Genomic DNA, 27,192 nt, shown 5'->3' on the forward strand with positions numbered 1-27,192 from the left:
GAGGTGGTAGAGAAGTAGACATAGGCATCGTCAGCTGACCCCATTTCTTCGGATCATGTGGCCACGCGGTGGGTAAAGAAACTATTTCAGGAGATGCTCGAGCTGCGATTGGATAAGTAAAAATGGAAGCAAGCAAGAAAAATCCACTGAGCTAAACAATGGAGGAGAGTTGCTGGAGGAGAACAGTTTGGTTGATTGTATCAATGCAAAGAGGTCAAGGAGGATGAATAGGGAACATATGACCATTCACAGAGGATGTCATTTGTGACTATGATTAGGGCTGTTTCGGTGCTGTAACAGGGGAAGAAACCAAATCGGAGAGATTCAAACATGGAGTTGCGGCAAGGATGGGCACGGATTTGGGAAGCAAGGCCTTTGGAGAGGAAAGAGAGGTTGGAGATGGAGTGATAGTTTACAAGGACAGAGGGGGTCAAGAATGGGCTTTTTGAGGGGGGAGGTGATGAGCGTGGTTTTGAAAGGGAGGCGGACAGTACTCGAAGAGAGAGAATTTATATCAGCTAACATGGGGGTTGGGAGAGAAGTTGGGTGATCTGCAGTTTTGTGGCAATCAGCATAAGAGAGCAAGGAGGTGGATCTCATGGGCAAGGTGAGCTTGGAGAGGGGAGATAGGAGAGAAGCTAGAAAAAGACAAGAGATCCGGGCTAGGGCAGGGGGAAACTTTGGCTTGGTGGGCAAGAGAAGGAGCGGGGTGCGGATGGGATGGGGGGAAGGTACGGCAGAGGCACCTAAACAGATGATCTCATTCTTAGTGACAAAGAAGTCCATGAATTCCTTAAAGCTGATGTTGGAGGAGAGGGGGGAGGTGAAGAGGTTTAAGGAGATAGTTGGTATTGGAGAAAGGGGGTGAGAAGTTATCTTTTCTCCCCATGATTTTATTTCAAAAATAAAGTCGAGTTGCTTACACTCCCAGCCACATAAATGACAGCTTTGAACAGGTTGCCTGCTGAGGGTTGCATGCCTGGAGCCCAGAAAGTATCAGCTGGAAAGTTCAGCTAAACACTGCTGGCACTGGGAACTTAGTAGAACTCCAGTCCCAGAGAAAGGAGTAGGCCTATGCAGAGCAAAATTGTTATAAAGATTTCTACGGTAAAATAGTCAGTGATTTCTTAAAAAATTATTTGTGTGATATAAATGTTATATGATTCAGCTGCTTGAAAAGCAACATGCTGGTGAAAAAAAGTTGGAGCAAAATATTTTGAGTGGTTTAGTTGCTTAGTTTTAGTTTTTTTACTTGGTGATGATTGACAGCTTCCTGCCTGGTGAATGGATTTGCTTTGAATGGCTCAAATATCCAATTAACTAAATTTGAATTAATCAGCAAAACACGTGAACAAATCGTGATTTTTCTGCTCCACAACATGTGATGCTTTAGAGGCATGCCACAATAGACACGAACGAGGCAGGCACAAGACTTTTAATTATAGATAGTATGACTACTCTGATAACTAAATTACTGCATACTTATATTCAAAATATTTTCCAGACAACCTGATGTGGTACAAATTCACATAGTCCTTGACCACTGAATGACGCGCAGTGTTGAAAACATACAATGACTTTGTAGAATGGTACCAAATAAATTACATAAACTTATAAAACAATGAACTTAATTGAACTTTTAAAGCTTTTATTTAAATGTGTAGCAGCAATAGAACAAGAAGTCAAATGATTTCATGAGCATTGGAAAAAAATAGCAAAAATAAAGAAAATATGCATCCAGATTTTTGTTATGTCCAGTATTCAGGTGTCAGAGGAACATTATACTGAAAACGTGAACTCCATATACTGTATGCTGTTAAAGACATTGACAGTCCACTTCCTAGCACTCTTATATTATAAAATAACAATTAGTAGTTTAACACCTTACCTTTAGATTATCATCATTACGGCTTGATTTCTCTCCCTTCCAATTTAAACAGATGCAGAAGATAGGGGGGATGGTAGAATAACCAGGATTCAACACTATAGCCACATGGAGCTTAGCTAAGTGTAAAGAATGAACATTTAAATTAAGTAAACACAAGTTGTTTTAATCAAAGGCAAACACACGCTCCACTGTAACTTGCAATCCATTACTCTCGCACTTTACAGCACTAGTGCTACATTTTTAATCTGCTCCAATTTGGGGTTTTTAATAGAACCGTTTTCTCTCTCAATGTTTTAACAGTGGTTCTTGTATTGGCCCTTGTCCCTTATAAGCCAGAAGCTGTAACTTTCTGATATTCTGGTCTTAACAAAGGTGAGTAACCCAAGCATTAATAAGTACTCGATTTGCAGCAATCTTAATTAGCAGTATTTTTGCTGTAAGCTACCAAATATTTTTCGAGTTGGTAGATTTTTAAACACAAGCTGTAATTTATTCAGTCTAAAGCAACATATTTATTTACAATTAAATGATAGACATACAAAAATTTGGCAATGATAAGCATATTTGATCTCACAATGAAAATATCAGTAATGTGTCAATGACTCTTCGTAGGATTGTTTTGTGAAGAAATAAGTTTCTGATGGTTCACTAAATAAAGTCCTGCTTTTGGGCAGGACTTCTGTAGAGCAAGAGTGAAATAGATTAAATTATAAATTATTTGGAGTATGGAGTCACTGAGGAAGCAGGTTAACTCCTGTTCGCCTCATACTTTGTAAAGACTATGTATGACTAAGCATTTCATTCCCTCTAAAATTGTTCGTTTGATTAAACCTAAAACTCTCAATTTATTTTTGACCCAAAAAAAGCACATATATGTTTGCCTTTCACCTGATTTTTTGACCCAGATTCAGGGGGAAAAAAAACTTATTTACAAATTCCTTTGGATCCCATTTTAAACTAAGGTTCTAACTTCACTACAGTAGCTATAATTTATGGCATGCATTATGGTCTCAATTAAATGTAGCTGTACAGTTGAAAGTAAGGCTGAGTTTTCACTGAAAGCTGTGAGGCAATTGTGAGGTTGTTGCAAAGTGACATGATCACTACCAACGTTCCCTCTAATTTATTTTTATATGCATGGTCCCTTTAAATTTGCATCTCTTCCAGGGGTGGCAGCTGGTGAGTGGCCTGCGCAGGACCTCGTGACTGATGTGTGGCTGTGCACCTTAGTAGGAACATTGGTCACTACGCTATACCCTGTAAATGGATTGTTTTGGAATTCCAAAGCAAAGTTACTGGGAATTAACTGATATTGCAAATTATACCAGATTATTCAAATAATGACTTAATTATATAAAACTTGCACTGCAAAAATATTCATTGTGTATTTGGTCAAAGGTTTAAAGGTTTTTTGAGCATGATAAAGGCTTGTAACCTCAGCTGCAGCCAGTTTGACAGGAACTTAGACTCTACCTGTTCCTCGTTCTATCAAAGCTGAAAAGAAGAGATCAGTCTCTTGAGCCATGTCTGCTTCTATGACGTGCTTGGTAAAAGGCAGAGCCTGAGAGAAATCAATAGATTAATTCTTCAGCTTCGAACCTCAGAAGAATGAATTCAATAAGACCACATTAATTATTTACATACAACTTGACTTCTTAAATTGTCTGAACAGTAACAATAAAATAATTGAATAGAAATTACAGCACAGAAACAGGTCATTTGGTCCAATTGGTCTGTGCCGGTGTTTATGATCCACATGAGCCTCCTCCCACTTCATTGCGCTCTAACAGCACAACCTCCTGTTCCTTTCTCCCTCGTGTGTTTATCTAGCTTCCTCTCAAATGCATCTAGGCTATTTGCCTCAACTACTCCATGTGGTAGCGAGTTCCACATTTAAACCACTCTCTGAGTAAAGAAGTTTCTCCTGAATTCCTTATTGGATTTATTAGTGACTATCTTAAAATTAAGAGAGTTTTCTCTCTCTTTTTGCCTGTCCTTTCAGATTCTCCCAGTTCCCTCTTCTGTTTCTTTCCAGGTTTTCTTTTCTGATTCTTTCTCTGATCCAATCTTCCCTTAGTAACAGTAATTAGCCCCTAATTTATCTGGGAAATGTAGGAACACAGGAAGAGTGGTAGACCATCCAGCACCTCGAGCCTATTCCGCTGTTCAATTAGATCACGGCTGATCTGTACCTTAACTCCACCTTAGTTCTGTAACATTTAATACCCTTGCCTACAATTAGCTTCTAGTCAAGATCAGCATGTGCTAAACTTTGCTTTCTTAAGGGCACAGGCTAAGTTGAACATAGCTATCGCTGAGCAGCAGAATACACTGCGCACTACATGGCATAACGAGCCAGTCCTGGGTCACATTTTGGGATTTCAGGCTATTTCACGATGCAAGAGTCTTGGCACAGTATATTAATTATGTAGAAGCGCTTACAACATAAATGTCAAACATTAGATTGAATACAAGTTAAAAATTAATGCTTTGAAAACTATAGTATAAACCAGACTTTTTTTGTGTCCCTGTTATATCAGGCTATTTTCTCCCTTGGCCTTTAGACCCTGCCTTCACTGCACTTAAGATGAAAAATAGGAGTTTTGTTTCTGGATCTTTGCCCATGCCACCCCTTAGGGCAACTGTTAGGAGGTACTCGGCTGCCAACCTTCAAGAAAAGCATGTGAGTCAATGTGACAGGTCATACTGAAGAAAGAATATTGCAACTGAGAACCTAGTAACTCTGGTGGAAGAGCACTGCACTCAGTGGCGATACGGATCTGTTAAGTCTACAGCCAAGAGCACGCACCCTCATAGTTAAAGCAGTAAGTGCGGCCATGAAAGAGTAAGGATATTAAGAGGAAGAAACGGCAGAAATAATGTAATTACAAAACGTACACATACCGCATAGTCTTCATATGAAATAGCACTCCATTTGATCAATCTAGATATGATCTTCACTGGGAAAAGATGCTGGCATTCACTGGATATTGGCACAATACTGTGTTCTGTGTAAGAGCAATAATTTATTAACACTTGAAAATCCAAAATAGGAAAATCTTGCCTCTGAATCCCAATAAATTTATGAAATAAAATAAAACCAGGTAAGCAATTAAACATATTAATTTTCAGATTTTCTCAAAATCCTCAATAAGCATCAACATAGTTGTCTTTTTGATATTTGGATTTCAGTAGGAAAACTATCAATGCATTTCAGATTTATTAATCTTAACATTCAAAATACACAACCTAAAACATGGGCACAAAGGGTTTTCAAATCTTTCTATCATCTTCTACAGCTAGGAGCTAGTCAATTTGGAAATGTAGTAAATGATTCGACGATCAGCTCCAGACGCTTTTCACTGTACATCAATTAGATTTTCCATCGAAAACAGTTCATGATAAAAATTCTTAGTGGACATGGGATGTGCAAAAGTAACATGAGCAACCTTGTGCAATTACCCTTCATACCACACCCACCCAGATTGGTTAACATGATTCCCAATTTGTCAAGAAATCAAAAATACCATTACTACCCAGACAATGCCTCTTGGCTGTGCAGGTAATTGAAATCTCTTTCACTCCCTGCAATAAACGCAACAATTCAGATACTAAGCATTGATGGTACTGTGACTATCACGACTATTCATACAGATAATTGGCAACACCATCACATTTCCCAGCTAGATAAAATTGTTTCAATCTCCGACACTGCGCATTCATAGCATGCTGAAGCTCAGTTTTAGCTGAAATTGAAAGCATTCATTTTTTGTAACAAATATTATATTCCTTAGGACTATTACTTTTAAATTATACAATAGAACTATCCCAGGGGAAAACAGGTGCTTTGCAGCTGTTGTGCATGCACCTTCTTGAAGCTAGTTCAGAGAGGCACTGACAAAGGTCCAGAGCCGTTTGCTTGACTGCAACTGTTGCATGGTCACATGGGATTAGGACTATTGCGTGGTGAATGAACACCAACACTGACTGGTTGCACTGAAGAGCCTATTTTTGTGCTGTAATTTCTAAGAAATTCTATGTAATGGAGCAGTACAAGCAAACGTTAAAATTCTGGGAAGTGAAAATATAGGTTATGTTTTATTTTAAATATATACATATGTCCAGCTGTTATAATTTTTCTTTTAATTCTATCCTATTTGACACAGAGACTGAATTAGAGCCAGGAAATGTAGCGTGACTGAGGAAGTGCTTTGGTGACCTCTAAGCTACATCACAAAAAATGCTTCGAGCATGTGTCTTTGCTGGGATTCAATTTCCACCAGAACAGTTTGAAACAAGATTCTGTTGAAATTTGTGTCTCCACATTGGCACTACTCCAGCTTTCCCAGGAATCTTGCCGATCAGGATGGAGAGCTGTGCATGAAATGTGCCTCCAGAGGGCGCCATGGAGTTAATCTTCATCTTACTTGGGGACTAAAATAGACAGTTGTTAGACAAGCACGTCAAATGGTCTTCACTGGGCTAATTACCACTGGTGTTCACCAGCCCTAGAGTTAAGTATGATCATTGTCAATTAGTGGATCACATGGCTGATAATTCAGATAAGTCTACTGCGACTTCCGCAGGCACATCAATAGATAAGGGTAGACGACAATGGCCATGATATAGTAGTGCGATGCACTGGACCACCAAAGAACCGTGCGGCAGTGGCAGGTACACAGGTATGGCCCCTTCACAATGCTGAGTTTCTGGTCTCAACCATGCTACCATGGTGAAGTGCTGAACAGAAGCAACAGAATAATACAGCTCAAAAGACAACCAACCAACCAAGGAATAATGCAGAAAACAATGCCCTAGGGTTCACATGTCTCTAACAGGTTGTCCCAGAGTGGGCACTGCCAGAGGTCTGTGAGCAGAACATCCTCTCAGTTAGACTGCAGGACATGTGCAGTCAGAAAACCTGGAAATAAGGGAGAAATTTCTACCCTCGCAAAATTGAAAAGGTAGAAAACTACAAGATCACTACTTTCCCCCGCCCCTGCTGTGGCACCACTCTACCTAATCAGTACAAAGACCTCACTCACCAAGTGAAGCAAACTGCTTCTGCAGAGCCAGTCGGGATTGCAGCCTCACACGCAGCAGTTTTATTGTAGTTTCCATGTGACTGGCACTCAAAGAATTGTCAGCCATCACAAATTTCTGTTGGAAGGGTAGAAATAAAAAAGTTTACAAAAACTCAATGCAGAATAATCTTGCAATATATTCCAAAAACATATTTTTGCAGAATAATTTCCAACATTCTCCAAATATATAAAGGCCTACAGAACAATAGTCACTTAGAAAACTGCCAGATTGTCATAAAAACACAACTGTTCATTAATGTCCTTAAGTGAATGAAACCTGCTATCCCTAACCGGCCTGCTCTCCCTAACCGGCCTGCTCTACACGTGACCAGTCTTTGTTAATGTCCACAGGACAACTAGGAATGGACAATAAATACTGCCCTGCCAGTGGCAAATATAGAAACACAGGTACAGGAGTAGGCCATTCAGCCCCTCTAGCCTGTCATTTAATCATCATCATCTTCTTCTTTCATATGGAGTAGCAAATCAAATGTCAATATCTAAGTCAGATATTCAGGCCAAAGCCGATATCTTGTAGGTTGCCTGCGAATTTCCTGAGGGTAGTGCTCAATTATGTGCTCCAGGGTCTGTTTAGGAGCTCCACAGTCGCATGATGGGGATGCTTTAATCTTCCACCTATGGAGAAGGTGACAGCATCTACCATGACCGGTTCTGAGGTGGTTGATGGTTGTCCACTGTTTGCGGGGAAGGTTTGATCCTTCAGATTGTATTGTGTGGTCCTCTAGGAAGAATCCATTCTGTATGTCAGTTCTTCCAAGCATTTTGCCATCAGTCATCAAGGCTAAGGGGAGATCGCTAAAGGGCTTGAGATGGGGTTTGTGGTAGGATGTTCAAGTCGGCCTGCATTGGCATGTCTTAGTTGGTGTAGCAGTTGTATTCTCTGGAGACTGCATATTCGCGACGTAGGTGTGGTGTTGCGATGTTTGCAAGGCGTTAGTGTCGATAAAACCATACCGGTGATAATTCTCATACAGGTTGAACCTCTCTAATCTGACACCCTCGGGACCTGGCCTGTGCCGGACAAGAGAATTTGCCGGACCACGGGAGGTCACGCTGACCCCAGATGTAAAGATCCCAGTGTCAGTAAAGTTTTAGAATTGCTTCCTACAAAAGCTATTTTTGCTAATCTGCAACTGTAGTACCATGGGCTCCATACTTTGTATATCGGCTGCGTTGGGGCTATTTTGATGTAAATAGAACTGATCTAGGGAGTGTGCTTGCAGGTTGGAAATTAAATTCGCCAATGGGTTGCACGGCGAAAGGGGCCGCTGTTTGATGTAAGGAGCCCCGTTGTTCCGCGCAGAGGCCGAAGGAGCCCAGGCTGAAGCCGAGATAGTGTACGTGGAGTGCGGCTCCATCACCCCACCGTCGGTCAGCAAGGGGTTAACGCGGGCAGTGAGCCGTCGGTGTGGTTGGGATCGTCTCCGACCGAAGATCTTGTACAGCTTCCCATATAGTGACTATTGTTGGCCGAGAGGGGAGAGACAGAATGTCCCGGTAAACCCATCCCGTCAACGATGCTGGGAAAATGTCTTCCAGTCTTGGTAGGAACCTTGGAAAAAGGGGAAGCGGCTGCGGAGGAACTGGTAGATCTTGCCGAGAGTCAGCTGCTTGGTGGGTGAGCTTTGGATAGCCATAACAATCAGGGCTATGTAGGAATACGACGGTTTCTCCGGGCGCCGTATGCCAGAGTTTGTTTTCTTAGTTTTGGTAGTGGAGGTGGCTGATTCTATCACAGAGGTCCGACAATGACCTAGCCGGGTCGTTGTCAGCAGCACCCGGTTTAAATAAACACTAAGATCCCCTCACCTGACACCCGGTTGAGCCCTCATCGCCTCTCTGACCTTGTAGTGCTCCCAGCTGCTCTATAGTGCCTCGTTCTGTCCCTATGGGAGCCCGCGGTTCCTCCTGGTCCCGACCCCATTTTCAGATGTGACAGCTTTGAAGCAGTTCCAGTGGACTTGGGGGGAATCATTCGCCAATTTCATGTATAAAAACGATTTCCATCCGGCCTCCAAGTCCAAACCAAAAAGGTGAGCGGCAGCTCGGGGCGGGTGTTGTTGGGAGGGAGCAACAAAGAGGTCACTGGGCCCGAGGGCCACCCGCCTGCCCGCTCACAGGACACAATGCGTCGGGAGCCCCTTGCCGGGAATGATGCCGGACCAGGACCAAAAAGTGCCAGATTTGAGGGGTTCAACGTGCAGTAGAATTCAGCTGGACATCAATGGATTTGATATGTGGACCTGATAGTCATGCCGGAGAGCAGTACTCTGCTGTAGAGTACACCAGGGTGAGTGCTGCCATACGGAGGGTTTGAGCGCCTGCTCCCCATGTGGATCTAGCGATTTTCTGGATCAAGTTGCCCTACTCTTTAGTTTCTTCCCAAGGTTCTGGAGATGCTATCTGTACAACAGGGTGCAATCGAGCGTGACTCCTAAATAGGAGGGTTTTTTGGCAATGGTTTACCTTTGCGCCGCAAAAGGAGACTTTCAAAGCTTGGTTTGCTCGATGGGTATTGAGGTGGAATGTCGACATAACGGTCTTTTGCGCATTTGGTCAAAGTCGGCATCGGCAGAAGTAGGCCTCCATCCTCTGTAAATCACTGGTCAGGGTCTGCGCGGTGACGGACAGGTTCATGTTTTGTATGGCCAAGGCAATGTCATCAACATATACGAACTTGCGGGACTCTGTTTCGGGCGGGTTACTGGTGACTAATATAGGTGCCAGGACTGAACCCTGTGGGAGTCTGTTGTTCAATGCCATTTAATCAGATCATGGTTGTACCTCAACTCCACTTACCCGCTGTTGCTCTATATCCCCGATACCCTTACCTAATAAAAATCTATGAATTTCAGCCTTGAAGATTTCAATTCATCCAGTATCCACAGCCTTTTTGGGAAAAGAGTTCCAGATTTCCACCACCCTTTGTGACAAAGTACTTCCCGATTTCACTTCTAAATGGCCTGGCTGTGATATTAAGATTGTGCCCCATTGTTCTGGATTCCCCACCAGAGGAACTAGTTTCTCTTATATCTACCCTATTGAATCCCTTCAAGATTTTAAACACCTCAATTAGATCACTCCTCAACCATCTAAACTCAAGGGACTACAAGTCAAGTTTATGCAACTTGTCTTCATAATTTAATATTTTAAGTATCATTCCGGTAAATCTAACTTGTACCCCCTCCAAGGTCAATATATCCTTCCTGAAGTGCGATGCCCAAAATTGAACGCAGTGCTCCCGATGTGGTCTCTGACCAAGGCGTTGTACAACTGAAGCATAACTTCCTTCCCTTTGTATTCTAGTCCTCTCGAGATAAAGGCCCCATTCCATTAACCCTTTTGATTACTTTTTGTACCTATGCTTCAGATACTAGCTTTTATGATTTGTGTACACAGACACTCAAAGTCTCACCTGTGGCAGATCCTTTGGAAAATGCAATCCTCCAAGCTTTTGAACCCAAACATAGGGGTGTCCCAGCTCCCCAATGTAGTCACTGAAATTTAAAATTCTAGGGAAAATGAAAGAGTTTTAAGATCAATATGTAGAACATAAGAAACAGGAGCAGCAGTAGGCCACCTGGCCCCTCGAGCCTGCTCCATCATTCAATGAGATCATGGCTGATCTGAACTTGGCCTCAGCTCCACTTTCCTGCCCGCTCCCCATAACCCTCGACTCCCCTATCGTTCAAAAATCTATCTAGCTCCATCTTAAATATATTCAATGGCCCTGGTTTGGGGCGGTCACTTCAAATTAAATGATAGTTTAGCATCAGTGTGGGAAACACTACCACTGGTGCAGAATGATGTCATCGGCGTGCGTTAATCGTGGGGCAAACCACTTTTCGCCAGCCCCGGGGGCAATTCCAGTCGCTGCGCCGGGGCGAAAACTCTTCAGCACACCCCCCGCGGCGCTAATGGGCCTTTCTGAAAGGGGCAATTTTGGCCCCTTGGTCACCAATTTCTGTTCTTAGGTCAGATTTACTTTGTGAAAAAGCAGATTTTGGGAACTCGCGGCAAAGGCTTTTCATACTGTCGTTTCATCTCTGGCACCTGACTTTAATCCAGTGCAAAGTGATGGGACGAATGTCTATCTCTACGAGCCGAACGGTTCACAAGATAGGGACAGGGAAGGTTGAAGCTGGAGTAGAGTTCCTCCTTTGTCTTATCTGTTGCGTCGAGTGTTGGGGCGTACGCGCTGATGACTGTGGTGCACTGGTTCTGGACTCGGGTGAGTCAGAGAGTCATGAGACGTTTGCTTATCCCACAGGGGGAGTCTCTGAGACGGCCCTCCAGCTCATTCTTGATGGCAAAGCCAACTCCATGAAGGCAGCATTCTTCCTCTTTTGCCTTTCCAGAAGGTGGTGTTAACCACCACCTTGTTGTTTGAGTTGGCCTTCCACTGCCCGCCAGGCCTCACTTAAGGCGGCGATGTCAACGTCGAAGCGTCTGAGCTCCCGGGCAACAATAGCTGTGCGGCATTCCGGTCTGTCGCTGTTTGGGTTGTCCATGAGGGTCCTGACATTCCAGGTCCCGAACTTCATTTTGAAGGGTGGAAAATGCCTGTGCGTGAGTTCTTTTAACGTGGGGTGGTAGTTGTACACCGGCTACCACATGGGCTTAGCAGAGCAAGGTCTTGGTCCAGCGACAAGGGGGTCCAAGACGACTGGAGACCAGGCTCTACTGTTCCTGTACCGGGTCCCTACGGATGACAAACTGATCCTCCTTGGCGACTTCAACGCCAGAGTTGGCAAGGACACAGACCTCTGGGGAGGCGTGATCGGCAGAGGGGGTAGGGAAAACCAACTCCAGTGGTATCTGCTCCTGACAAAATGCCTAGAACACGATCTTGTCATCACCAACACAACAAGAGGGACAAGTACAAGGCATCATGGCAACACCCTCGCGCCAAGCACTGGCATCTGCTCGATTACGTCATCGTCTGATCGAGGGACCGCAAGGAGGTGCACATCACCTGCGCCATGACGACTGCTGGACGGACCGCCACCCAATCCGCTCTGTCATCAACATCAATATAGCCCCAAAACAGCGATGGCAACAGAAACAATGCTGCACAAAAATCAACGCTGGAGCACTCAGAGACCCAGGTAAGAAAGCCCTATGCAGCCAGCACCTCACTGCCAACCTGGCGGCCCTTGATAACTCCGAGACGGAGAATGCCCACAGCGCCTGGACTGCCCTCAAGGCCTCCATAACCAGCGCCTGTGAAGAGACGCTCGGTTACTCAACCATGAAACACCAAGACTGGTTTAACAAGAACTACCAGGAGATCCAGGAGCTAATAAGCTGCAAGCACAAGGCATTTCTGAACCTAAAGCAGCAACCCAATTCGAGAGCAGCAAAGCAGCTCTACAGGCGGCTGAAGGCCGTGGTCCAACAAAAAACCCACGACCTAAAGAATAGTTAGTGGGTGGAGAAAGCACAGGAGATCCAGCAGTTTCTTTAGCGCAGTTAAGTCCACCTATGGCCCAAGCACCCAAGGCCCCACCCCACTTCTGGCCAAGAACGGAGAAGCACTCATTAAGGACACCGAGGCAGTCAGGGCCCGCTGGAAGGAGCATTTCGAAGATCTCCTTAACCGAGACTCTGTCTTTGGTGCGAGTGTCCTCGACTCCATCCCGCAGCATGTTACCCACCACCATCTCAGTAAAACCCCAGCCCTGAGGTAAAAAAGGCCATCCGTCAGCTCAAGAACAACAAGGCCTCAGGAGCAGATGTAAACCCTGCCGAGGCACTAAAGTATGGTGGAGAAACACTTTTGGCATGCATGCATGACCTCATCTCTCTTATCTGGAAGGTGGAGAGCATGCAAGGAGATGTCAGCGATGCCGTAGTGGTGACCATTTTCAAAAAAGGGGACAAGTACGACTACGGTAACTACAGAGGAATCTCCCTGCTGTCGGCCACTGGGAAAGTCATCGCAAGAATCCTCCTCAATCGTCTTCTCCCTGTGGCTGAAGAGCTCCTCCCAGAGTCGCAATGTGGATTTCGTCCACTAAGGAATATAACGGACATGATCTTCACCGCGCGTCAACTACAAGATAAATGCAGGGAACAGCATCAACCCTTGTACATGGCCTTCTTTCACCTCACAAAGGCCTTTGACACGGTCAACCGCAAGGCACTAAAGAGCATCCTCCTCTATTTCGGCTACTCCCAAAAGTTTGTCACCATCCTCCGCCTGCTCCACGACGACAAGCAAGCCGTGATCCTGACCAATGGATCCACCAGAGACCCAATCCACATCCGGACCGGGGTCAAGCAGGACTGAGTCATCGCACCAACACTTTTCTCGATCTTCCTTGTTGAAATGCTCCATCTCACTCTCAACAAGCTCCCTGCTGGAGTGTAACTAAACGATAGAACCAACAGGAAACTGTTCAACCTTCGCCGCCTCCAGGCTAGATCCAAGGTCGTCCCATCCTCTGTCATCGAACTACAGTACGCGGACGATACTGCGCACATACAGAGGCCGAATTCTAAGCCATCATCAACACCTTCACCGAGGCGAACGAAAGCATGGGCCTTACGCTAAACAGCAGTAAGACAAAGGACCTCCACCAACCTGACCCCGCCACATAGCATTGCCCCCCACCCGGTCATCAAAATCCACGGCAAGGCCTTGGACAATGTGGACCATTTTCCATACCTCAAGAACCTACTATTAGCAAGGGCAGACATCGATGACGAGGTCCAACATCGTATCCAGTATGCCAGCGCAGTCTTCGGTCGCCTGAGGAAGGGAGTGTTTGAAGACCAGGAGCTCAAATCTGGCACCAAGATTATGGTCTACAGGGCAGTAGTGATACCTGCCCTCCTATATGGATCAGAGATGTGGACCATATACAGCAGACATCTCAAAGCGCTGGAGAAGTACCACCAACGCTGCCTCCGCAAGATCCTGCAAATCCACTGGGAGGACAGACACACAAAAGTCAGTGTTCTCGATCAGGCCAACATCCCCAGCATCGAAACACTGACCACGCTCGACCAGCTTCATTGGGGGGCCACATCGTCCGCATGCCTGACACGAGATCCCTAAGCAAGCGTTCTACTCGGAACTCCTACACGGCAGGCAAGACCCAGGTGGGCAGAGGAAACGTTTCTGAGGTTGGTGAGGCGCGAGTCCGGGGTCGGAGGCCTATAAAAGGCCCAGTGGCAGCGAGAGGCGGCGGCAGTTGGTGAGATGCGAGTCCGGGGTCGGAGGCCTATAAAAGGCCCAGTGGCAGCGAGAGGCGGCGGCAGTTGGTGAGGCGCGAGTCTGGGGTCGGAGGCCTATAAAAGGCGCACTTGTGCAGCTACAGGGAGAAGGCAAAAAAGAAGTAGAAAGAAACAGAAAGGTGACATCACAGCCAAGGGGGTAAGTGATTGGCTGGTGATTGGTGAGTAGTTTTTCTTTCTTCTCTTCTATAACAGTGAGTAAACTTTAGCATTGTTGTTGCCTATCTAAGAGTTAAGTCATGACAGGAGAGCTCGATCACGTGTTATGCTCCTCCTGTACCATGTGGGAACTCAGGGACGACTCCAGTGTTCCTGACAACTACATGTGCTGGAAGTGTATCCGCCTCCAGCTCCTGACGGACCGCGTTGTGGAGTTGGAGTTGAGTGTGGATTCACTCTGGAGCATCCACGATGCTGAGAATGACGTGAGTAGCACGTGTAGCGAGTTGGTCTTACCGCAGGTGAAGGGTCCACAGCCAGATAGGGAATGGAAGACCAGCAGGAAGAGCAGTGCGAGGGAGGTAGTGCAGGGGTCCCCTGTGGTCATCCCCCTGCAAAACAGATACACTGCTTTGAGTACTGTTGAGGGGGATGACTCATCAGGGGAGGGCAGCAGCAACCAAGTTCATGGCACCGTGGCTGGCTCTGTTGAACAGGAGGGGAGGAAAAAGAGTGGGAGAGCGAGAGTGATAGGGGATTCAACTGTAAGGGGAATAGATAGGCGTTTCTGCGGCCGCAACCGAGACTCCAGGATGGTATGTTGCCTCCCTGGTGCAAGGGTCAAGGATGTCACGGAGCGGGTGCAGGACATTCTAAAAAAGGAGGGAGAACAGCCAGTTGTCGTGGTGCACATTGGTACCAACGACATAGGTAAAAAAAAGGGATGAGGTCCTACGAAACGAATTTAAGGAGCTAGGAGCTAAATTAAAAAGTAGGACCTCAAAAGTAGTAATCTCGGGATTGCTACCAGTGCCACGTGCTAGTCAGAGTAGGAATCGTAGGATAGTGCAGATGAATACATGGCTTGAGCAGTGGTGCAGCAGGGAGGGATTCAAATTCCTGGGGCATTGGAACTGGTTCTGGGGGAGGTGGGACCAGTACAAAGCGGACGGTCTTCACCTGGGCAGGACCGGAACCAATGTCCCAGGGGGAGTGTTTGCTAGTGCTGTTGGGGAGGAGTTAAACTAATATGGCAGGGGATGGGAATCAATGCAGGGATACAGAGGGAAACAAAAAGGAGACAAAAGCAAAAGACAGAAAGGAGATGAGGAAAAGTGGAGGGCAGAAAAACCTAAGAAAAAAAACAAAAAGGGCCAGTGTACAGCAAAATTCTAAAAGGAAAAAGAGTGTTAAAAAAACAAGCCTGAAGGCTTTGTGTCTTAATGCAAGGAGTATAGAAACATAGAAAATAGGTGCAGTAGCAGGCCAATCAGCCCTTCGAGCCTGCACCGTCATTCAATGAGTTCATGGCTGAACATGAAACTTCAGTACCCCATTCCTGCTTTCTCCCCCGAGTAGTAAGGACTTCATTTAACTCCCTTTTGAATATATTTAGTGAATTGGCCTCAACTACATTTTGTGGTAGAGAATTCCACAGGTTCACCACTCTCTGGGTGAAGAAGTTTCTCCTCATCTCAGTCCTAAATGGCTTACCCCTTATCCTTAGACTGTGACCCTTGGTTCTGGACTTCCCCAACATTGGGAACATTCTTCCTGCATCTAACCTGTCTAAACCCGTCAGAATTTTAAACGTTTCTATGAGGTCCCCTCTCATTCTTCTGAACTCCAGTGAATACAAGCCCAGTTGATCCAGTCTTTCTTGATAGGTCAGTCCCACCATCCCGGGAATCAGTCTGGTGAATCTTCGCTGCACTCCCTCAATAGCAAGAATGTCCTTCCTCAAGTTAGGAGACCAAAACTGTACACAATACTCCAGATGTGGCCTCACCAAGGCCCTGTACAACTGTAGCAACACCTCCCTGCCCCTGTACTCAAATCCCCTCGCTATGAAGGCCAACATGCCATTTGCTTTCTTAACCGCCTGCTGTACCTGCATGCCAACCTTCAATGACTGATGTACCATGACACCCAGGTCTCGTTGCATCTCCCCTTTTCCTAATCTGTCACCATTCAGATAATAGTCTGTCTCTCTGTTTTTACCACCAAAGTGGATAACCTCACATTTATCCACATTATACTTCATCTGCCATTCATTTGCCCACTCACCTAACCTATCCAAGTCACTCTGCAGCCTCATAGCATCCTCCTCGCAGCTCACACTGCCACCCAACTTAGTGTCATCCGCAAATTTGGAGATACTACATTTAATCCCCTCGACTAAATCATTAATGTACAGTGTAAACAGCTGGGGCCCCAGCACAGAACCTTGCGGTACCCCACTAGTCACTGCCTGCCATTCTGAAAAGTACCCATTTACTCCTACTCTTTGCTTCCTGTCTGACAACCAGTTCTCAATCCACGTCAGCACACTACCCCCAATCCCATGTGCTTTAACTTTGCACATTAATCTTTTGTGTGGGACCTTGTCGAAAGCCTTCTGAAAGTCCAAATATACCACATCAACTGGTACTCCTTTGTCCACTTTACTGGAAACATCCTCAAAAAATTCCAGAAGATTTGTCAAGCATGATTTCCCTTTCACAAATCCATGCTGACTTGGACCTATCATGTCACCATTTTCCAAATGCGCTGCTATGACATCCTTAATAATTGATTCCATCATTTTACCCACTACTGAGGTCAGGCTGACCGGTCTATAATTCCCTGTTTTCTCTCTCCCTCCTTTTTTAAAAAGTGGGGTTACATTGGCTACCCTCCACTCCATAGGAACTGATCCAGAGTCAATGGAATGTTGGAAAATGACTGTCAATGCATCCGCTATTTCCAAGGCCACCTCCTTAAGTACTCTGGGATGCAGTCCATCAGGCCCTGGGGATTTATCGGCCTTCAATCCCATCAATTTCCGCAACACAATTTCCCGACTAATAAAGATTTCCCTCAGTTCCTCCTCCTTACTAGACCCTCTGACCCCTTTTATATCTGGAAGATTGTTTGTGTCCTCCTTAGTGAATACCGAACCAAAGTACTTGTTCAATTGGTCTGCCATTTCTTTGTTCCCAGTTATGACTTCCCCTGATTCTGACTGCAGGGGACCTACGTTTGTCTTTACTAATCTTTTTCTCTTTACATACCTATAGAAACTTTTGCAATCCGCCTTAATGTTCCCTGCAAGCTTCTTCTCGTACTCCATTTTCCCTACCCTAATCAAATCCTTTGTCCTCCTCTGCTGAGTTCTAAATTTCTCCCAGTCCCCGGGTTCGCTGCTATTTCTGGCCAATTTGTATGCCACTTCCTTGGCTTTAATACTATCCCTGATTTCCCTAGATAGCCATGGTTGAGCCACCTTCCCTTTTTTATTTTTACGCCAGAAAGGAATGTACAATTGTTGCAATTCATCCATGCGGTCTCTAAATGTCTGCCATTGCCCATCCACAGTCAACCCCTTAAGTATCATTCGCCAATCTATCCTAGACAATTCACGCCTCATACCTTCAAAGTTACCCTTCTTTAAGTTCTGGACCATGGTCTCTGAATTAACGGTTTCATTCTCCATCCTAATGCAGAATTCCACCATATTATGGTCACTCTTCCCAAGGGGCCTCGCACAATGAGATTGCTAATTAATCCTCTCTCATTACACAACACCCAGTCTAAGATGGCCTCCCCCCTAGTTGGTTCCTCGACATATTGGTCTAGGAAACCATCCCTTATGCACTCCAGGAAATCCGTAATAAGGTGGATGAATTAACTGTGCAAATAGATGTTAACAAATATGATGTGATTGGGATTACGGAGATGTGGCTCCAGGATGATCAGGGCTGGGAACTCAACATCCAGGGGTATTCAACATTCAGGAAGGATAGAATAAAAGGAAAAGGAGGTGGGGTAGCATTGCTGGTTAAAGAAGAGATTAATGCAATAGTTAGAATGGACATTAGCTTGGATGATGTGGAATCTATATGGGTAGAACTGCAGAACACCAAAGGGCAAAAAACGTTAGTGGGAGTTGTGTGCAGACCTCCAAACAGTAGTAGTAATGTTGGGGAGGGCATCAAACAGGAAATTAGGGGTGCATGCAATAAGGGTGCAGCAGTTATAATGGATGACTTTAATATGCACATAGATTGGGCTAACCAAACTGGAAGCAATACGGTGGAGGAGGATTTCCTGGAGTGCATAAGGGATGGTTTTCTAGACCAATATGTCGAGGAACCAACTAGGGGGGAGGCCATCTTAGACTGGGTGTTGTGTAATGAGAGAGGATTAATTAGCAATCTCGTTGTGCGAGGCCTCTTGGGGAAGAGTGACCATAATATGGTGGAATTCTGCATTAGGATGGAGAATGAAACAGTTAATTCAAGAGACCATGGTCCAGAACTTAAAGAAGGGTAACTTTGAAGGTATGAGGCGTGAATTAGCTAGGATTGATTGGCGAATAATACTTAAGGGGTTGACTGTGGATGGGCAATGGCAGACATTTAGAGACCGCATGGATGAACTACAATAATTGTACATTCCTGTCTGTCGTAAAAATAAAAAAGGGAAGGTGGATCAACCGTGGCTATCAAGGGAAATCAGGGATAGTATTAAAGCCAAGGAAGTGGCATACAAATTGGCCAGAAATAGCAGTGAACCCGGGGACTGGGAGAAATTTAGAACTCAGCAGAGGAGGACAAAGGGTTTGATTAGGGCAGTGAAAATGGAGTACGAGAAGAAGCTTGCAGGGAACATTAAGACAGATTGCAAAAGTTTCTATAGGTATGTAAAGAGAAAAAGGTTAGTAAAGACAAACGTAGGTCCCCTGCAGTCAGAATCAGGGGAAGTCATAACGGGGAACAAAGAAATGGCAGCCCAATTGAACAAGTACTTTGGTTCAGTATTCACTAAGGAGGACACTAACAACCGTCCGGATATAAGAGGGGTCAGAGGGTCTAGTAAGGAGGAGGAACTGAGGGAAATCCTTATTAGTCGGGAAATTGTGTTGGGGAAATTAATGGGATTGAAGGCCGATAAATCCCCAGGGCCTGATGGACTGCATCCCAGAGTACTTAAGGAGGTGGCCTTGGAAATAGCGGATGCATTGACAGTCATTTTCCAACATTCCATTGACTCTGGATCAGTTCCTATCGAGTGGAGGGTAGCCAATGTAACCCCACTTTTTAAAAAAGGAGGGAGAGAGAAAACAGGGAATTATAGACCGGTAACTCTGACATCGGTAGTGGGTAAGATGATGGAATCAATTATTAAGGATGTCATAGCAGCGCATTTGGGAAGAGGTGACATGATAGGTCCAAGTCAGCATGGATTTGTGAAAGGGAAATCATGCTTGACAAATCTTCTGGAATTTTTTGAGGATGTTTCCAGTAAAGTGGACAAAGGAGAACCAGTTGATGTGGTATATTTGGACTTTCAGAAGGCTTTCGACAAGGTCCCACACAAAAGATTAATGTGCAAAGTTAAAGCACATGGGATTGGGGGTAGTGTGCTGACGTGGATTGAGAACTGGTTGTCAGACAGGAAGCAAAGAGTAGGAGTAAATGGGTACTTTTCAGAATGGCAGGCGGTGACTAGGGTACCGCAAGGTTCTGTGCTGGGGCCCCAGTTGTTTACACTGTACATTAATGATTTAGATGAGGGGATTAAATGTAGTATCTCCAAATTTGCGGATGACACTAAGTTAGATGGCAGTGTGAGCTGCGAGGAGGATGCTATGAGGCTGCAGAGCGACTTGGATAGGTTAAGTGAGTGGGCAAATGCATGGCAGATGAAGTATAATGTGGATAAATGTGAGGTTATCCACTTTGGTGGTAAAAACAGAGAGACAGACTATTATCTGAATGGTGACAGATTAGGAAAAGGGGAGATGCAACGAGACCTGGGTGTCATGGTACATCAGTCATTGAAGGTTGGCATGCAGGTACAGCAGGCGGTTAAGAAAACAAATGGCATGTTGGCCTTCATAGCGAGGGGATTTGAGTGCAGGGGCAGGGAGGTGTTGCTACAGTTGTACAGGGCATTGGTGAGGCCACACCTGGAGTATTGTGTACAGTTTTGGTCTCCTAACCTGAGGAAGGACATTCTTGCTATTGAGGGAGTGCAGCGAAGGTTCACCAGACTGATTCCCGGGATGGCGGGACTGACCTATCAAGAAAGACTGGATCAACTGGGCTTGTATTCACTGGAGTTCAGAAGAATGAGAGGGGACCTCATAGAAACATTTAAAATTCTGAGGGTTTAGACAGGTTAGATGCAGGAAGAATGTTCCCAATGTTGGGGAAGTCCAGAACCAGGGGTCACAGTCTAAGGATAAGGGGTAAGCCATTTAGGACCGAGATGAGGAGGAACTTCATCACCCAGAGAGTGGTGAACCTGTGGAATTCTCTACCACAGAAAGTTGTTGAGGCCAATTCACTAAATATATTCAAAAAAGAGTTAGATGTAGTCCTTACTACTAGGGGGATGAAGGGGTATGGTGAGAAAGCAGGAATGGGGTACTGAAGTTGCATGTTCAGCATGAACTCATTGAATGGCGGTGCAGGCTAGAAGGGCCGAATGGCCTACTCCTGCACCTATTTTCTATGTTTCAAGGACACCCTCAAAGTCTCCTTGAGAAAGTGCAAGATCCCCACCGGCACCTGGGAATCCCTGGCCCAAGACCGTCCAAAATGGAGGGAAAGCATCCGGGAGGTCGCTGAGCACCTCGAGTCTCGATGCCGAAAGCATGCAGAAAGCGCAGACAGTGGAAGGAGCGTGCGGCAAACCAGGCTCCCCACCCACCCTTTCCTTCAACCACAGGCTGCCCCACCTGTGACAGAGACTGTAATTCCTGAATTGGACTGTACAGCCACCTGAGAACTCACTTTTAGAGTGGAAACACATCTTCCTCGATTCTGAGGGACTGCCTATGATGATGATGATGATCACAAGATGGACAGATGAGGAAGGCCAGTCAGCCTATTTCTGCTCATTCACCTTGAAAAACCAATGAATGAATCCTGCCACAGCATCACAAATACAATCACCAAGCATGGTAATTCAGAAAAGAAACACTTCAACGAATATTACATATCTCCAACAAATTTGTGAGTGAGATGCTGCATTAATTGACATACTGTAGCTTACACTAGTGAAAGGTAATGAAAGCACTTACCCAACTTTATCAAACTGATACTGATTAGCAGGATTTGGCGTTTTCTTGCCATGGTCTCCAGGGTACAGACAACTCAGTAACGAGGCTGGAGACAATAGATCTCTGCAATTGTAAAAGATTTTAAAAATACACAGCAGAGAGTGAAATTATCACTAAAATTACATATAAAACATGAACAGTAATCAAAATCTTTGTGAAATATAATATTCTTTGCAAATAGGACATTGATCCAAGGCAAGCCAGATATTCCCATGTAGCGTGAAAGCCCAATTAAATCAGATGATTGCAATGCCCTGACATTTTATGAGTTGTGTTGGTTACCATGCTGCTTGCGACGAGTTCCTGCTTCCTGTCTCATAAATGCTTAAATCTATGTGTGTCTAAAGATCAGTTGCCCTCAAGGGGGTGGTAAGCAGGGCCTCTTTCATGTTGAGTTAGTTAACATGCCTGACAACAGGAAAGTGGAGCCGAGTTGATCCTCTGTGACAGACTCAGTAATCTGGGGGGAGTTTCCGCTCGTTTATGCCAGTAATACCAGCGCCACCTGTGTGGAATCGGCCAAAGCAGCGCAGAAGATCGAGGCGTTTTAAACAAGAGTTATACCCAAATTCACTTGTGTTTGTGTTTTCCGTGCTCTTTTACGCTGGTTTACAATTCAATTTGCCTGGCTCAGGCCCCACCACTACCCCAGGTCTGAATTGCGATGTTCCGCTGGTTAGGGAAGGCCCTTCAAATTGCACTCATTTTCTTGCCGCACAGGCACTAGTAGACACCTTTTTAAAAAGTATTTTTCAGATCAAAAACACTTAATTTACTAAGAAACTGACTAGAGTACACCAATGAAAGTATAGTTTTTCATTTTCAGTGATTTTAAATCAGGTTCTTCACAGGTAATGGACTGAACACTCTTATGAAAAATGCTTATATTTTGTGATAAACCCATTTCCAGCTGTATTAATAAAACTGGCCCAGTTTATCATCTTAAATACATTAACGAATACTGCTTAATGGAAAGAAATCAAATGATTATATTCATTACGGTGCCCAATTTCGCTGGTTCATGGAAGATTTTATGTTTGTGATTATGCAAATTACTTTTATTGGAAACTTGAGCTGTAACCCAACCAGCACAATTTCCAGCTCATTTTCGGTGCAATTTCCCGACTGTGCACGCAGCGGAAACTCTAGCCCCCGATGTTTAAGGCAAATAGGTCTGTAGCATTCCAAAGTATTGCTAATTATAGACCAGCCAAGTTTGGCTAATGATGAGAAGTAGGCACTGGGAGCTGGAATTCCTCTCACTCGGCTCCAGCTATTTTTGCAAGCCATTGCTGTAACCAAACCCACTTACAACAGCGTAGGTACAATATTTATGTTTCTCTCTCCTCAGCCCTTACCCTGCACTGATAGCTATGGACATTTCAGTAGCTGTGGTCACTTTAGTCTTGACAGTCATTATATTGAGGTTCATCAAATAGTGGAAATAGAGGTGAAGGATACTGCCATCTGCCAAAAGAGAAAAATGATAACTAAAAACTATAAATGTGATCAATGTGTATTTCAGCACACACTTGGGGAAAGCAGGAATGTTTAGAAAAATATTTAGGAACACAAGTAGGGTTACCATCTGAAAACAACTATTCAGTAATACTAGATGTTTCACTGAAGATTTCAATTCCAGCATTAGGCAATAATTAGGCACACATTAAGATACTAATCTACAAAGAATTACAGTTTGCACAAATAATGCAAAACCTACAAATCTTTTTTGAAAAATCTTTGATGTTATATAGTGTGCCAATTTCAACACGATACCAGAGGAATCCAGTGTTTTAAAAAGATGTTAATTAACACTAGACACTCCTTTTAAATGTTGAGCACAGCATTTATCCAGTACATAAAGCTTTGATGCAGTCTCACTCTTTGCAATAAACACACACAGTTCTAACCTTTGTATTTCAAGTCTAAAGTAACAGACAGAGGGTGCCGTTTTAACATTTCTCTGCGTTTATCATCCAGCTGGAGGCCAAGGGTTGGGCGGCGACGTTTCTGGAAAAAAGATCAATAATTTAGCCAACGATTCACACTGCCATTTGATTTAAAAAATGTAAATACTAGCTGCAATTATGGGGTTTGAGCACTTGCTGCAAGAGTAACTCAAGACTTAAGGAAAGTGTCATAACACTATAGCAAAACTTATAATTAGGCACGAGAAAAGGGGTCAATCATATTTAAATATCTTCTTCCAGAACTTGTTCTTGGTTATACCACAAGAACATTTACCCTTTCCCTTCATGCGTATATTTTTCACAACGCTTTTCTAAAATAATTAGACAGCACATTAATAAGCACTGAATAATTTTTTCAGAGATCACTTTAGAAATATGTTTCAGTATGCAAATTGTTTAACTTTGAAGACAATCTTCACATCTCATCTTTTACAAATCAGTCACAAAGAAATGCATTAAGTTAAAAATGAATGCTGATGATGACATGCTTGGTGGTGCTGCCAAGTTTGATTGTCTGAGAGAGCTGAACTACCATTCCAGACAGTCAAATAGACTGGTTCAGCAATCATATATTTTTAACAGCGCATAGTAACTCAGCTCCCTCACAGTGCCAGGTTGAGCAATTCTCCTGGATCATACTGTTCATTGATGTAATGAGCAAATTCGGAACAAAAATATTTTAAAAGACACGAAATATATTAAAACTGCAATGAAATTTGTTTCTCAAGGTCATTCATAATATGCACTTGGGTAAAGAGAGTACATAGGGGAACGGCTTCATGAGCAGTTTTACATAAAATAATCATGTCATTTCAGAAGTATTTTGTTCGGGAGAGTGAAAAAGATGACAATTATATATGACTATAAAAATGATACTAATAGCAAGATTCTCTCTTTAACCTTTCCTCCATCAACATATGGGGCTCAATTTTCCCCAATGCCCTTTTTTGGCGCATTGTCAGAGTTACACACGTTTTTTCTGGTCCCAACTACTCAAAAAAAAGTACCAAGTTTCCCCATTCTATTTTTGAAATTGGCGCCGTGCAACCTTTCCTGTGGCTTTGCGGGTGGAGCCTAATTCCTGCGCCAAAAAAACGGTGTTCCCACTTCTGCGCATGCGCGAAAAAAAAAGGACATTTTTGCTATGGCTGTGCATGCCCAGTAAAGCTCCTGGCCTGCATTCGGCCATTTTTAAAGAGCCAGTTATGTGTGAGAACTCTAATTCTTATTAGAAAAATTGGAGCTGCAATACAAGATGCAACGCGGTTCAAGGACCAGGAATTTCTTACAGGATGAAGTGGAGGCACTAGTTACTGTGATTGAGGCCAGATGGCACGAGCTGGACACCAGCAGAGGTCACATAAAAGTTTCTCCAAAAGAAATTAAGAAACACTGGAACCAACTTGCAGAAGATTACTGTGCAATGGTGATCATACCGAGGTCTGGAGGAAAAGAAATGGCAGGACCTTGGTCAAGTAGTTAATGTAAGTAATATTTTCATTTATTCAATGGAATTGCAATTGTAAATGTGACCATCTGTATATTTCCAACCCAGCAGAAAGACACAAAAAGTTATATTTTCATCTTTGGAGAGGAAGGTGGCACACAACAAAAGGAAAAGAACGTGAACAGGAGGAGGCCCGGCAAATCTGCAGCCAGCGATACCCTTGGAAGACAGGGTCGCTGCTTTGATGGGTCCTGCCTGGAGAAAAGCAACCACCACTCTACAAGCTGGGTCCACACTCGAGGGAGAGGGTAAGTCCTGCAAATTCCAGTCTGGCTTTCCTAAATGTTAAGTACTGCGTGGGCCAGCTCGGTTCATGGGGATGTCTCCGTCAGCTACGCTTCGGTTGATGCAATGTGCTATCATTCATCGTGGTTCTTCAAATCAGCCTGCTGCCCTGCACTGTGTGAGCCTACTCATGCCACCCACCCTGCCCCTTCCTCTGCTGCTAACCATTTTGTCTGTGTTCTGTTATATTTTGCAGAACTTGAGGCCAACCCAGAATGCAGAAGATTATTCCGACACGGACGAGCCTGAAAAGAACATCTTCCAATTCCACCTTCCAGACCAAGAGCATGAGGGTGAGGGAGAGGGGATGGATGAAGCCCTCACTGTTATACTTACTTTGGAGGAGGTGCAGGTGCCCCCATTGAAGTGCCAGCCTCTTTCCTGAGTAGTACGCTTGTTGCTGGGACATTCCATGGTTCCCCACCATCCGAGGCTGCGGGTCCCAGTGGGATGCAGCTAGCCACACCCAGGGTGAGGAGGAGAAGGAGAGCTCAACTGTGCTCTTCTGAGGTGCAGGATCTAACAGATGTGGTTCAGATGATAGCAATGAGTGCTGGGATCATTGACCTTACACGATCACTCCTGGACACCATCAGTGCGGTGGGTAATGAGGTATGGGGACTGTCGGCAGAAGTAACAACACTCTCACGAGAAATGGGAACACTGTCCGGGCACACGAGGGAGGGAATGTCTCAGGCAGCTGAGACACTGTTGGCGAACATGAGGGAGGGAATGTTGCAGGTAGTTGACACACTGTCAGGGCACAAGAGGGAGGGAATGTCGGAGTTAGCTGCTGCAATAAGGGAACACGCCCAGACCCCGCACCCAGTGACAGAAACAACTGCCACTCCCACTCCCAATCCCCACACCAGCCTCTGAAGAGGCCCAAGCCGGGCCTTCCACATTACCGCCTGCAGCCCCGCCCTCCCCCCGACCCGCAATCAAGAAGTGCGCATTACTAGAGATGTTCAAAAGAATAAGCTTGGTACCAACGCGAGAAATGCTGCGCCATCGCCTGAGGGGCGGAGTTACCAAGACCAAGCACAGCGGGCAGTCTTAGAATAAGGGGGAGGAGAGATGGGTGCAGCCTTTCTTTGCTGCTGTTGTTGTTGTTCTTATTATTGTTGTCACTTGTTCTCAAATTAAAAGTTTTTTGTAAGTTATGTAAATTTACAAGTTTAAAAGTTTGTAAGTGATCTTAAAGTTTCAAGTGATCTTAGAGTTCGTAAGTTATGTAAGTGATCGTAACTGAAAACTTTAAAGTTTGATACAAGAATATTTTTATTAAAGTTAAGTACAAACATTTGTTAAAATTTTGAATAAAATATATTTTAAATTATAATTGAATCATTTCCATTATTTGTTCCATTATTAACATAACTTTTTGAAGTAAATAAGAATCATTTCTATTATTTGTTCCATTAACACAACACAACATTACAGAACAGATCCAAACAGTAAACATGGTACATTTGGAATAGTTGCCACTTAGCCTTCAGGCAGCAAAGCGTTCACGGATGAGCTGCGGCGCAAGGCTCGAGCGATCGTTGAAGGCACACGACGGCCCGCCCTCCTCTACCGTCGTGCTCCAGGGTCAGGTAGTTGCATGGCTTCCTCGTCCTCCTCCTCGTCATCAGCCACTCTCACTGCAGTGGGTCTTCTACTAGCAGCTTCTGCTGCCTCATGATGACCAAGTTATGCAGCATGCAGAACACAACAGTGAACTGACCGACAATCTCAGGGGAGTATTGCAAGTAGCCTCCAGAATGGTCCAGGCATCGGAAACACTGTTTCAAGATGCCAATGGTTCTCTCTATGATGCTGCGCGTCGCAATGTGCGACATGTTGCATTCCCGGTCAGCTTCCGTCCGTGTTACGCGTAGGGGTGTCATGAGCCAAGTGGCGAGGCTGTACTCTTTGTCTCC

The 27,192-nt window shown here is 44.6% G+C and overlaps 1 protein-coding gene across 2 annotated transcripts in view; it reads right to left on the bottom strand.

Moving 5' to 3' along the window:
• The window catches only part of thoc5 (THO complex 5), a 67,759-nt gene that overhangs the window by 4,161 nt on the left and 36,406 nt on the right, over positions 1–27,192 (bottom strand). For both annotated transcript variants that reach the window (XM_070887902.1, XM_070887901.1), the window contains 8 exons: positions 23,416–23,515; positions 22,864–22,972; positions 21,467–21,568; positions 10,409–10,505; positions 6,934–7,048; positions 4,793–4,896; positions 3,362–3,449; positions 1,889–2,004 (listed from right to left, as the gene is read on the bottom strand). In XM_070887902.1, the coding sequence (XP_070744003.1) occupies positions 1,889–2,004; positions 3,362–3,449; positions 4,793–4,896; positions 6,934–7,048; positions 10,409–10,505; positions 21,467–21,568; positions 22,864–22,972; positions 23,416–23,515 (831 nt within the window). The remainder of the gene's footprint in view (positions 1–1,888; positions 2,005–3,361; positions 3,450–4,792; positions 4,897–6,933; positions 7,049–10,408; positions 10,506–21,466; positions 21,569–22,863; positions 22,973–23,415; positions 23,516–27,192) is intronic.

The sequence above is a fragment of the Pristiophorus japonicus genome, chromosome 8 (assembly GCF_044704955.1).
Source record: "Pristiophorus japonicus isolate sPriJap1 chromosome 8, sPriJap1.hap1, whole genome shotgun sequence".
Taxonomy (NCBI): domain Eukaryota; kingdom Metazoa; phylum Chordata; class Chondrichthyes; family Pristiophoridae; genus Pristiophorus; species Pristiophorus japonicus.